General features: G+C 35.3%; 1 protein-coding gene across 6 annotated transcripts in view; it reads left to right on the plus strand.

The window, feature by feature from the left end:
- Window positions 1-13,197, plus strand: part of LOC120420149 (cyclic nucleotide-gated channel rod photoreceptor subunit alpha) — a 354,470-nt gene extending 341,273 nt beyond the window's left edge. For 5 of the 6 annotated variants that reach the window (XM_052710290.1, XM_052710291.1, XM_052710292.1 and 2 more), the window contains 3 exons: window positions 6,433-6,600; window positions 8,723-8,879; window positions 11,400-13,197. In XM_052710290.1, the coding sequence (XP_052566250.1) occupies window positions 6,433-6,600; window positions 8,723-8,879; window positions 11,400-11,958 (884 nt within the window). In that variant the 3' untranslated portion in view covers window positions 11,959-13,197. The remainder of the gene's footprint in view (window positions 1-6,432; window positions 6,601-8,722; window positions 8,880-11,399) is intronic. The other variant, XM_052710293.1, reaches the window with a different exon arrangement.
- Window positions 13,198-13,756: the final 559 nt, after the last annotated feature.

Consider the following 13,756-nt stretch of genomic DNA (forward strand, 5'->3'; position numbering starts at 1 on the left):
AGTATTTCAACAATTAATAACTCTACCTTTGAATTTCCTGCAGATTCCCATGTTTCTGGTGAGGAAGTCAAAGTTGCAGTAAAACAAATGAAAAATATGAAAGCTCCTGGCTTTGATAACATTTTTAATCTAGTGTTGAAAAAACAGAGTGATCAGTTCTTTCAACATCTAGCCAATATTTTCAATAAATGTTTGCAACTTGGTTACTTCCCCACCAATTGGAAACTGGGCAAAGTCATACCAATTTTGAAGCCTCAAAAAGATCCAACATCGCCAACAAGTTATCGTCCCATTAGTCTTTTGAGTAGTCTGTCCAAACTCTTTGAGAAGGTCATCTATTCAAGGCTTTTGGATTTTACCAACGATAATAATATAATTTTGAATGAGCAGTTTGGCTTCCGTAAGGGACATAATACTGCTCATCAGCTTACGAGAGTAACCAAAATCATCAAGCAGAACAAGCTTGAGTCTAAATCAACTGCTATGGCTTTGTTGGATGTTGAGAAGGCTTTTGACAATGTTTGGCATGATGGTTTGATACATAAACTGTATTTGTACGGTTTTCCAATGTATCTTATCAAAATTATCCAGCACTATCTTTCGGAGAGATCGTTCAGGGTTTTTCTGAATGGGATTGCTTCTGGATTATTCAACATTGATGCTGGGGTTCCCCAAGGAAGTATTCTTGGCCCACTTCTGTACAATATTTTTACATCTGATTTGCCTACTCTTCCTGGTAATGGTGTGTTGTCACTTTTTGCTGATGACACTGCCGTTATTTATAAGGGTAAAATAACCAGATATTTAGTTGGCCGTCTTCAGAAGGGTCTTGACGTTCTTTCCGAATACTTTGGCGACTGGAAAATTCGTATAAATGCAGCAAAAACTCAAACCATCATTTTTCCTCTTTCCAAATCGGCCAGATATGTCCCAAAGGATGATGTTTTGATAAAAATGAATGATGTTTCGATACCCTGGTCAAAGGAAGTTGTCTACTTAGGTCTCATACTTGACTCGAAACTTTTGTTTCGGCAGCATGTAGACAAAATATTGAACAAGTGCAGCATTCTCATCAGGTGCTTGTACCCTTTAATTAACAGAAAATCAAAGCTTTCTTTGAAAAATAAGCTAGCAGTTTACAAACAAATAATTTACCCCGTTATTGAGTATGCAGTACCTGTTTGGGAGTGTTGCGCTAGAACTCATAAATTGAAGCTCCAGCGTGTCCAAAACAAGGTACTCAAAATGGTTTTGAATGTTCCTGGCTGGACAAGATCAAGTGAGGTTCATGAATTAGCAGAAGTAAAAATGTTGGATCAGAAGATTCAAGAAAAATGTTTGAAATTCAGGGAAAAATGTGCTATTTCTGAATACCCCTTGATTCAAGGATTGGTTTAGTTTATTGTAAGTTTAAGTTAGTTTTAGGTTAGGTTATGTTTTCTTAAATTTTTTTTCCTCATTGTACCTAGTGTTACAAAAATGATAAATCATATATTTTTAAAGTTATGGAAATGAACAGTGTTTAAATCACGAAAAGCAAATTAAAGCTGAAGAGCCACAGCTGACCACTTATTATGTAAACCAAATGTAATTATTATAAGAAAGATTCAATAAAGTATATTTAATTCAAAAAAAAAAAAAAAAAAAAAAAAAAAAAAAAAAAAAAAAAAAAAAAAAAAAAAAAAAGGTTTGGTTAACAAGTTTGAAAGCAAGAACGAAGAGTTAATTTGAAAATCAAATCATTTGATGCCTTTCTAGAGATATCGCATCGATCTAAATTCAACATTCCAGCAAGCTCACCCCTCTGACTACTTCAATTTGTTCTGTTTTCAAATGCAAAATATGCATCATTAGTCAGCGAGAGATTCCTCTCCTCTGATTACGTTCGTCTCGTGACATTTCATATTTTCCCTATCTTTCGATTTCGTTCCGTTTTCAAATATTGGTTTCAACCTTTCGCTTATATTTCCATCACGATTTTTAGTTTGCCACAAACATACATCCACTCAGACTCGCATAGAAGATTTTTCTGCATCCGTTCGGCACCGAATCTATTTTCCTCCTTTTTCCGAGGACAATAATGAGCGTGTTCTCTCTTTAGAAATTTCACTTATCTCTCTCTGTCTCTGTCTCTATTGATATGTCTCTAAATCTGGTTAGTCTCTCTCTCTCTCACTCTCTCTACTTCTTGGTAACGAATTGGAACGACTTTTTCATCATGATTATTTGTTTGGTTTATCCTAGCGGTTTTTTTCTGTTCTCTTGTATCGAGCAAATCTCTGGGTTTCAACAATTCACTGACATTTAAGTTTTTGTTTTAAATATTCCAGAAATTTTGTCCATACCGTTCCTAATGACTGAAGTTTGTATTTGCGTCGTGAATTTTGGATACAAGCTTTCATACACTTTATATTTACTACATCTAAAATACTGCTAAAAACACAACTCGGAAAGATGACTAAAGGTAAGGGAAAGGCTAAGGTTGGACTCCATTCCTTTAGTTGACCCTCTGAAGGTGTTTTGATGAAAAAATCAATAAAATAATCATTTTAAGCGGCACTGACTAACATTTAATTGTGCTTTTCGCCCTGATAAGAGTTTTTAGTTCGACATCTCGAATCAGCCATGGTCACCAGCACTTTCACGACAAAACAGCATTTCTTTTTTATGATCGAAATATTAATCCACTCATTTTTTGAGTGATTATTTTAGTGAGTCAAAACAATGTAAATTTAAGGAACTTTACTTAAAAAAAATCAAAATTTCGAGTAAGATTAAGGAGGGCAACGAAAATCCTAACATTTCCAAAAGGGGACTCCTATTAATTTGACCAATAAAAATAAATAAAAAATAAACTGTGTATTTGAGCAATAGTTTTCGCAAAATTTAAATTTCGCGACATGCCAATTACTAAACATTGGAATTTCACGGTGATTTCACGGTACTCTAAATAAACGTAAAAATGTGTTCTTTCAGCATATATATGAACAGGAAAGTTTTTTTAAAGTTAGCAGTAGTTTAAGATACAAAATAAAATCCCTTGAATTTTTTTTTTGTTGAGAAAATGTTTTGGATTTATTTTGAGAAATTTTAGAGAATTTCCGTCAGTTAATTTTATGATTCAGAAAATTTAATTTTATTGAGATTTTATAAATTTTATATGCAAAAATATCTCCAAAATAAAGCACGTTAACGTATTCATCAAAAGTAGAAGCAGTAATATAAGTGTTATAAAAAATTGCTTGTTTTTCGAAGAATCAGAAATAGAGAAGTTCGAGTATTTTAATAAATTTCATGCAAAACTCATTTTGATAACTGCAAAAAAAAGTATAATAGGGTAGAGGACCCAGAAATCGCCCACTTTATAGTGGGAATCATAGAAATTTGACAAGAATTCAATGACAATTTATGGTTTTCGGTTCTATTTGTTGTAAAACTTTGACAAACTATTTGCTTTTAAGTTTCCACAAGGTTTTTATCAATTACAAGTTCATTTTTGTTGAAATTTTGCGTTTTAATAAAGTGCTCTGAAGTGCCTATTTTCGCCCCCCTAAATCCAATTTTCGCCCACCCTTGGAACCAGTTTTCGCCCACGACAAAAATCAAGAAATCAAATAAAATTATGGCTCAAAACTAAGTAAATATGGTCTCCTATTGATTTACAATATGTTCCCGAAGCTCAATTTCATTGATGTGCACAATTTTGTTGTAATATTTTTAAATTGAAATTCAAAAAACCCTAGTTGTTTTTTTAACAGATATCCCACTAATTTTGAGGTTCTAACTAAAACCAAAACATGTTCGCACTCATAAAAAATATGACTTAAACAAAATTCCTAATAGAACTCATGTGTCCCGATTCATCCAAGATAAGGGCACACAGTTACAATTAGTTCCATGTTGTTGGTTTTATTAGGGGAACTTGAACCCTATGGGTCATTCGCTCCCGAATTGACTCAATAGAAAACTTCGAGTACCTCTTAAATAAAAATATTTAGCACATGTGCTATTTTTAAAGATGTTGTGTAACTACTTTTCCCTCCTTTACTTAATTTGTTCTACAATGTACCAGTAAACTCTTACCACGTTTGAGCTAGGTGTCCCATATCTGAGTTTAGGTTAATTTTTGAACTGATGTTTTTACCAAAACACCCTGATGAATGAAATAAAATAAAATAAATAATTAACCTTTAAAAATAATCTGGAATGATCCAAAAATATTTTCAAGCACATTTCGCTGCGATTAGAAAAGTTTTTATGGTAAACGAAAACTGGTTCTAGCTAAAATCTGAAAACACAATACTAGATTTCGCCCTGGACGAAAATTGGATCTCATGTTTTTTCATGACCCCAATAATCGCCCACTTTATTTTATTGAAATAACCTTTTGTAAACTTTTGAAACAGGTAAATCACTATATTTTCATGAAATTCAGATATGCAGTGAAGCAATAAATTATTCAGATACATTATTTTCGGACGAAATGAGTTGTTTTCCCTCATTAACATTATTACCCACTGTAGTCGGAATTGACAAAAATATGGCGGCTGCAATAAGGCTTTTTTTTAAATGCTTATAAAAACTTAATAAACAATAGTAATTCACTAGGAATGTTTCAATTAGAGCTAGAAATGAATGAATATGCAAACCTGCATAATAAATTCAACCAAAAAATTGTATAAGTTAGCTAAATACAGATTAAATCCAGTAGGTGGGCGAAAACTGGAGCAGGGCGAAAACTGGGTCCTCTACCCTACATAGGAAATGCTTAATAAATAACAATTAAATATTTTAGCATTTACCTTTATTGTAGTGGTAAATATTGCTCTTTGATCTTCTTGCAATTTTGAGGAATAAAAAGTTTTGCTGGAAATATAGAATCAATTATCTGCATTTCATAGAATATTCTAACAAACAATATCTTTAAAAATAGTTCTAAATCTGACATGATTTTTTTTATTTGGAAACTGCATCCGAAATGCTTATGAAAAATCTTGTGATGTTTTAGCTTTAATGTACTGAGAAGCGATTTATCAATGGAATGAATCGAATTTCAAATTTCACAGTTTTATCAAATGTCACGGCAAATTTCACGTATTACGCTGCTTCCGCGAAATCGCGAAAAATCACTAGCCATAATCATAGTTAATATTTGACATGATATATTTTATAATAAATCAATAACAAAACTTTTGTTATTATAAATGAGCGGATTTATCAGCAAGTAAATGATTCAACTGAGTGATATGGAAAAATTTGCATCAAAATTACAGTTTTATTCACTTACAGTAGTTTTCAAATATCGGTTAAATTTGATAGCATCATATAACAAAAAAAATCCACTTAAAATAATATCTCTCCTGAAAGTTTCATGAAGATATTTATTTTGTTTAACTGAGTAAGAGACGATTTAAGCTCAAAATTTTGCCATGCGCAAAGCGAACTGTCATACTTTGTGAGCGTTTTTCTCTGAACACCGAGTTGATTTACGGGTGTCATGATATCTCAAGATGGGATGGACCAATTTGGCTGCAATTTGGGTTGAAGACTTGCAAGACATATCTCGTGTGCATGACGAAGCACAATTTTGATATTTTGTAATTTTATATAAATTTTTTTAGCTGAAAAACATAAAAAACAAATATCATTTTTTGAAATAAACTTTTTGAAAATCGAAAACCTTCGTCATCCACACAGGATTGGTTTAACGAGGATTCACCAAAATTTTTAGCCGATTTGGTCAAAGCAGTGTTGAGATATCGTAGCACCCATTTTTTTAAATGCCAACTTCAAATAGCTACCATCAGTAAAACGTCTTCAAATTTGTTTTGTTAATAGATGAAAATGTATATTTCAATGCCCTGAAAAAGATTTAAAAAAAAGTTAAAAGCTCAAACTAACCTCTGAAATTTTTGCCGATTTACATGTATGTCTTGTTGATAAGTAATGCATATTAGTGAAAGGATTTAAAAACAGGTAAAGTAGAATCTCTATGATAGACCATACAGATTTGAACCAACAAGCGATGATGGAACATGTTAAGGAACTGATGCACAAAGATTCATAGCTTTAAATCTCTAAATTTTAACAATGCATTAAGAGTGCATTTTTGAGGAGAATTGCTCAATTTTATTTGTGTTTCGGTACGTTTTTCTCGGTTGCTGTATTTGTGGCCCCCCGTTCAGCTTTTTGATCTGAAATTGATGTGTCGTCGTGTAACCACACCTTTCGCATTAATTTTCCCCCCTCGTACGTTTCATTTACATTTTTCGTCCTAAAAACAATGAAATCGCTCCCACGCACCCACACTTCTGCAGGTGAAATGAATTAATCGAATTTTTCTGTCTGTATTTTTTTGCCTCCTCTTCTTCGTCACAAACGAATGGGATACACCAACACAAACAAAACACACCACCACCACCACCATCACAGGCAACCGGAGGACGGCGAGTGTCCGTTCCGTCGGCTACAGTGACCTGTTTGTGCTGAGCAAGAAGGACATGTGGGACGTGCTGAAGGAGTATCCGGCGGCCCGGGTGCGGCTGGAGGCGATCGCGGTCAAGCGGCTCGAGAAGTACAAGAAGGCCCCACTAGAGAAAGGTAATGTCGGGATGAGAAAGCCCTTCGCCGCCCACTTTCCCACCAACCCCATACAATCCTCCCTCACTCCTCCTACCCGCTCCATTCTTTTTCTACTTCCATTGAATCCTGCGATGGACCTGATTTGTGACGAAAATTTTGCCACATAAGGGTAATGATTTTTTACAACACTTTTTATTACAAACACTGTAAAATTGAGATTAAATAATTCTGTTTAACAAATTATACAAAAACCCTTTAAAATGTGCCAACATTTGTTACCCACATTGGTTTGGCTCCACTGACGCGGTAAATTAATTAAATTGAGCCTAAATCGAGCAAATCAATACCCATTCACAAAATTGCGTAAACCACACAGACCTGCAATATTTCGCCTGTTTTTCTCCTTCATGCCGTCCACTCTCTCTGGCACAGCGTTTTGTTCCAATAAATCTCCGAAATTGCATAATCCAGATTGGGCAGAATTAATTATAGCCCGAAGCGCACAGCACACTTCACGAGTGCTGAATTTTGTCGATTTGTCGATTTCCAGCCGAATTAATTTCCACTGCAGGAACATTAAATATTCCATTTGTTCAGGACTCCAGGACAAGCCCCGCGGCTGCTGCACCAATTATAACTTTTTTCTTTCTCCAGTGCTGCATTTTCGATGTATTAGTTGCACTATGACTCGGAATTGTGATTCGTTTAGCTATAGATATTACATTTCGCTAATGCGTAGTACTTTGTTTATATCCTGCCCTCTACGGTCTGGTTTAATTTCCTTGGTGCCTTGGAAAATCATTAATTGAACATAGCAACAAGTACCCAGAATCACCTCCTATTAGTATTACGTTATGGGTAATTCTCTACCAACTCACACGAAATCGGGAAAAGTTGCCCCGACCCCTCTTCGATTTGCATAAAACTTTGCCCTAAGGGGTAACTTTTGTCCCTGATCACGAATCCGTTTTTTGATATCTCGTGACGGAGGGGTGGTACGACCCCTTCCATTTTTGAACATGCGAAAAAAGAGGTGTTTTTCAATAATTTGCAGCCTGAAACAGTGATGAGATAGAAATTTGGTGTCAAAGGGACTTTTATGTAAAATTGTTCGCCCGATTTGATGGCGTACTCAGAATTCCGAAAAAAAAACGTATTTTTCATCGAAAATAACACAACAAAGTTTTAAAAACTCTTAAATTTAATGTTCTTTTCGAATCTACATTGATCCAGAAGGGTCATTTTTTTCATTTAGAACAAAATTTTTAATTTTAAAATTTTTGTGTTTTTTCTAACTTTACAGGGTTTTTTTAGAGTGTAATAATGTTCTACAAAGTTGTAGGAGCGAGACATATTTCGAAAAAAGTGAAAAATTTCGTTACGTCGCGACGCCCGAATGTGTCATTTGCTGATTCGAAAGTATCGGGACCAAAGAGCAAATCACTGAGAATATTGTTCTATTATTTTTGGGTTGTTTTACGTAACATATCACAGGATTCTGAGAATTGCCATTTTGAAAAATACGGTATATTAATCGAAACACTCTGCTTCTCCAGCAAAATGTACTGGGAACGCATTTCCAAGGAGAAGCATGGTACTTTAAGTTCAATTCAAACCGACATCCGATATTCTTTTTTTTTAGTTTAAATGAATATTCCAAAATCTTGTTAATGGATATTCATTATTATTGAAAAATTTGCCAGGACATCAAAAATTACTCGATTTTTCAATTCAATTATTCAATCAGCAAGTTCAGAATGTTTTAGACACATTTTGCTTGTATTTTCATATTAAGTCATTATATTCCTTGAGATGATCGCTGCGTCTGTGCTCTCTTATAGTAAGCTTGCTAGTTTTTCTATCTAGTTAGCATAAGAGCGCACAGAGGCATCGTGATGATAGTTTTTTTCGTCATTCTAATGTCATTGCGTTTCCCGCCAACTTTCAATCCTTATTTCTGGTCCATTTCCCCACTCCTGTCACTCCTTCCTTTGTTTAGAGAGAACGTTATTGTGTTAACTATGTGCTATTTTTGCGATTACCTACTCAACCATCACCTCGTGTATGTGTGTGCATGCACGTTTGTGTGCGCGCGTGTGTATGTGTGTGTGTGTTTTTTTGGGTTGCACACCGCCCAAAGTCGCCATGGGACGCTGCCAGTCGACGCCAGGACTCGTGGAGACCCGGGGCCGCACCACCATCGAGGACATGTGGATCTCCCCGACGACGGCGATAACGACCGCCAGCTCGATGGTCCCGTCCACATATCCGTCGGTGCCGTTGCCGGGTTTGGGCAGGTAAGGAGAAGCAGGTGGAGGAGGGGACCACCGGCTTCGCCACCGGAAGTGCCCTCGGATTGATTCATCCACTATCGATTCCTTTCTGGTTCTTTGCTCTGGTTGTTTCCCCTTCGTTCCCATTTCCGGCTGTTTTTGTTTCGTAGTTACAACTATTTTCCGTACAAAAATGCGCAGTTCCTCATCCCGACATTTCCATTGATATGTTATGATAATGTGCATATTTTTTAGATACTTTGTCAGAATGCTTGTTTTTATACTTATAATTGTTGTCTTTCGATTTCAGAACAAGTGAATATCCACAATCTTTGGCGTAACGCTTTGGAGCTCGGAATAATTATTTTATTGTTTCAAATATTTCTATCAGATCATCTTACTTTGATTTCTTAGAATCAGCACAAAAAAAACAAGCATAAATTCTAAAACAACATAACGATTGGTTGCAAAAATTATTCAAAATTCAAGTTTATTCATCAAATTAATTGATTTCTAAGTAAGAGAATGTGGCTTAATTTAACATTTTATTTTAACTTCTTATGTTATAAAAGCAATAATCCATGTCAAATAAAGTAAGTATTTCAACCCTTCCTCATCAATTATAAACCGATGGCTGATAGAAATCTTTAGTATTTAGGATAAGTGCTAGTCCTGAATGCAAATATAAAAATAAGAAAGTTGCACGTATTCCGAAAAAAAATGTTTTTTAACAGAATGTTTCTATTTGATAGCGTTTTGTGTAAAATACCACATCAATTTAACATAAAATTGCAGTACAATCACAATCGCCATGTTTTTTTTAAGTAGTAGGATATACTCGAAAGGGTAGGTTCTCCTTGTAGGGCATGCCCATAGAAACTCTCACGTCAAATATCATTTTAATATTTTTTTTGCAATTCCGTCGTGAAACTACTTACTTTTCCTGTCATTCTTGAACGACGAAATAGCCTACTTTTCTGTACCAAAAATAACAGAATCGAATAGCAACACTTTTCAAAATAAATGCTGAAAAGTTCTACTTTTCAGCACTGAAACGGGTGCTGAAAAGTTGAACTGTTCAGCACTTGTTTCGAAAAGTAACACTTTTCAATATTTTTTGATTTAAACGATTTATATTTATTTATTCGACTTAAAATTTCACTCAATGGGTGTTTTTCGAAATTGCAAAAAATGTTGTATGGAACTCGTTGCAAAACTTGATTTTTTCAGCACTCGTCGTATTTATCCAACTCGGTGAACCTCGTTGGATAAATGTACGACTCGTGCTGAAAAAATCCTCTTTTTGCAACTTGTTGCATAAACTACTATTAGAATACAGCCTGATAATGCTCAAGTACAGATATTTTTTATAGCCAATGCTAATCCACGTAGTACTATTTGACATGTTGACGCTGTCGTGCTATCTTGTCGCACCAGCCATTTCGACGTTCCAAGAAAAAAGCGTTTCAATGTTTGACCCTGAATAAACAAAAAAAAAAGCACGCAATGTAAACAATAACAAACACGTTTTGTTTGGTGCATGCATTGTCCCTAAGTTTGGTTGAATTTGGTTGACGAAGTCCCGGTTTATAATTATGAATGTTTACGGTAGTCTAGCTTATACGTGCGTCAAACGCGTTCTGACCTGAAATCCCTTTGGCCAGTTGTCGAACTAACATACATACATTTTCAGGCTGTGTCAAGATAGCACGACAAGATTGAAACTTCTTTCATATGAAAAGTGACAAAAAAGCACGACGTTTTTTCGGTTTTTATGGAATATCTCAGAATTGAAATCGAATTTTGGGAATCTTTGAAGGTCAAAAGGTGAAACATTGTGAGCTACACAAAATGGCGTTCTTAACTCAAATTGGCCCAAAATGCACGTACGACAAGTAAGCACGACGGCGACGACGTGGTAGCTATTTGACATGTAGCGTCGTGGTGTTCATCAAACTTTTGTAGCACGCTAAAGAAAATTGATGCTTTTCCGATGACCTCGGATATTGCCGTTGAGCCCGACGCAGGTACAACGAATCGATATGCTTCCTTCGTGAGTATTGTTTTCCAGACAATTCCACTCATTCCTGGCTATAACTACTAGAAGTTGCTGCTTATTTTCTCCAGACCTGCAGAGCCATTGAACAAAAGTCAAAATTTCCAATAGTAACTCCCAAATTAACTTTTAACCGCTTGAGAAAAGCTGGTTTTCAAACAAATTAGCTAATATTTGGTGTAAGATTCCCTAAGGGTATGCATTAGAAGGGGAACCACAACAGAACTTTATTTGAGAACTTTTCAAAATCCGTACCCACTGAAAAACCCAATCATCAAGGCTCCAACCCATGTTCGGTATCATTTTCAGCACTTTGCTTGTCATTTTTCTAATCTGTGTTCTTTGTATTTCGTAGCAAAAGCCCGATGCACCAAGCGTTACGCCTCCCGTGGATATTCACCGGCTTGCCAACGGACCAGCATTTCTAACCTCGATCTTTCTTGTCTGTCTCCTCTGTCCGTTTTCTCTGTCACCCTCCTCACCCACAGCCGCATGACCAGTCCACGATCCCATCGGGGTGAGCTTGCCGGCAGTCAGCAGCCCCAATCGCCCGGTTCGGTGAGCCCCAGCGTACACAGTTCCGGCGAGGAACGGCCTAGAAGTCGAGCGACGTCCCACCAGACATCGCGACCCCAGTCCCAGCCGAGTCGGACCGGCGGTGGTGGACCAGGCGGAGGAGCGGGAGGAGGCGCGCCAAGTGGTCGACGGAGTATCTGCGCATCGGTAAGCGGGTTCACGACCAACGAAAGTAACAACCTGCTCGGACCGCCGTGCGACTCGTTGACCCACATCGAATCGTCCGGGGCAACGCCACTGCTGGGATCCCACGAGGCCCTCGAGGGCGAGATCAAGCGGCTGCGGGAACGGCTGCACACCGTCGAGTCGGAGAACTTCAGCCTGAACGCCAAGCTGGCCCAGCAACAGTGGGAGGTCGAGCACCGGCTGGCGGAAATCGAGATGCAAATCTGTGGCGCGTCGTCCGCGTCCAGCATCAGTCAGGAGAACGAAACCGAGGACCTGGAACGGAACCGGGAGAGTATCATATAACACGGAAGCGAGCTGCCTCAAAAAGTTGCCCTGGTGTATGTGCGATGCATGACTTGAAAACAGCGCTGAAACAGCACACGTGGGAGGACGACACCGGAGACTACACAACACGGCCATTTCCGGATATTGGTTTGGTTCTGGATCTCACCATTTTACTCATTTATTTCGATTGGAGGAACCATCTACCTAGCAAACATCAAATCAAATACTACTTCCGAATATTTAGACATACACACAGAGTAGGAAGGAGCGGGCGTGATAACAACCTGCAGAAGACGCCTAAGTTCAGTCCAGAGTTTTGCTTGTTTCGACCTATGAATGCGAACAATCAAGGGGGTTCCAACATAATCCTGTATTTATCTTATTATTTCATTGAACTGCTACTTCAAATAATTCTGGTCAATTTGGTTGAGCTCATTCAAATGCATTGACATTTATTTTGTTGCCAGATCGTAAAACTGTATTAAAATTCTTGAGCATTTCAATTAACAATTTACTAACCTTAACACGTTTACGATTTAGTTATATTTGCAAAACAACTAAAGTGAATCTACGAACATTAGGAAAAATATTGTTTTTAGCATCTCTCTGCCACTCTTTACTAACATTGCAAATTTCATTAATTTTTAAAATCTATTTAAATTTAAAAACTTGTCTTAGTTTGAAATTTTGAATTGTCGTTAGAACATGTTGATATCTATTTTTTATTGCGGAAATTCGTTTCAAATTAAACATTAAAAAAAGTTTTTTCGATTGATTTTTTTGGACTGGTATGGCAAAAAAATTGAGTTTTATCTTTTTTGATTTGACATTTTTTTTTTGTCATTTAAAACTACTATGATTAAGTACAGGTTATGTACAGGAATATAAGATGAACTTTATTTTTACTTTTTCGTGGTATAGTTGTATTAATTTTTTATTTTCTTTGATTTTTTATATATTTTTTAATGTTTCTAAATTTATTAAAAATTATTGGAATTTGACTGTTTTTTTTAATTTCTTTGAATTTCCACGCTTTTGTTTCCACTTCGAATTTATCTGAATTTCCTTTTAAAATTATAGATTTACTACTTTTAAAAATGTTTAAATTTTTTTCATAAATTCTTTTAGTTTCATTGGAATTTCGCGAATTTCCTTGAATTCGAATGAATTGAATTGAATTTCTTTGATTTTTTATATTCTTTTTGAATTACTTGGAATATCTTTGGATTTCAATGAAATTTTATGATTTTTTTAATTTCTCAGATGTTTTTTTAATTTTTTAAAATTATTTTGATCTGCTTTTTTTTTCATTTCATTGAATTTCTTTGAATCTGTTTGAATTTCTTTTATTTTTTTTGTGTTTTGGAAATCTCTGATTTTTGTGAATTTCTTCAATTTTCTTTGAATTTCTTCGAATTTTGAATCTGTTTTGTTTTTTTTTGAATTTCTTTGATTTTTTTTTTTTGAATTTCTTTGAATTTCTTTGAATTTCTTTGAATTTCTTTGAATTTCTTTGAATTTCTTTGAATTTCTTTGAATTTCTTTGAATTTCTTTGAATTTCTTTGAATTTCTTTGAATTTCTTTGAATTTCTTTGAATTTCTTTGAATTTCTTTGAATTTCTTTGAATTTCTTTGAAATTCTTTGAATTTCTTTGAATTTCTTTGAATTTCTTTGATTTTTTTTGAATTTCTTTGAATTTCTTTGAATTTCTTTGAATTTTTTTGAATTTCTTTGAATTTCTTTGAATTTCTTTGAATTTCTTTGAATTTCTTTGAATTTCTTTGATTTTTTTGAATTTCTTTGAATTTCTTTGA

Source organism: Culex pipiens, chromosome 3 (assembly GCF_016801865.2).
Source record: "Culex pipiens pallens isolate TS chromosome 3, TS_CPP_V2, whole genome shotgun sequence".
Lineage (NCBI taxonomy): Eukaryota > Metazoa > Arthropoda > Insecta > Diptera > Culicidae > Culex > Culex pipiens.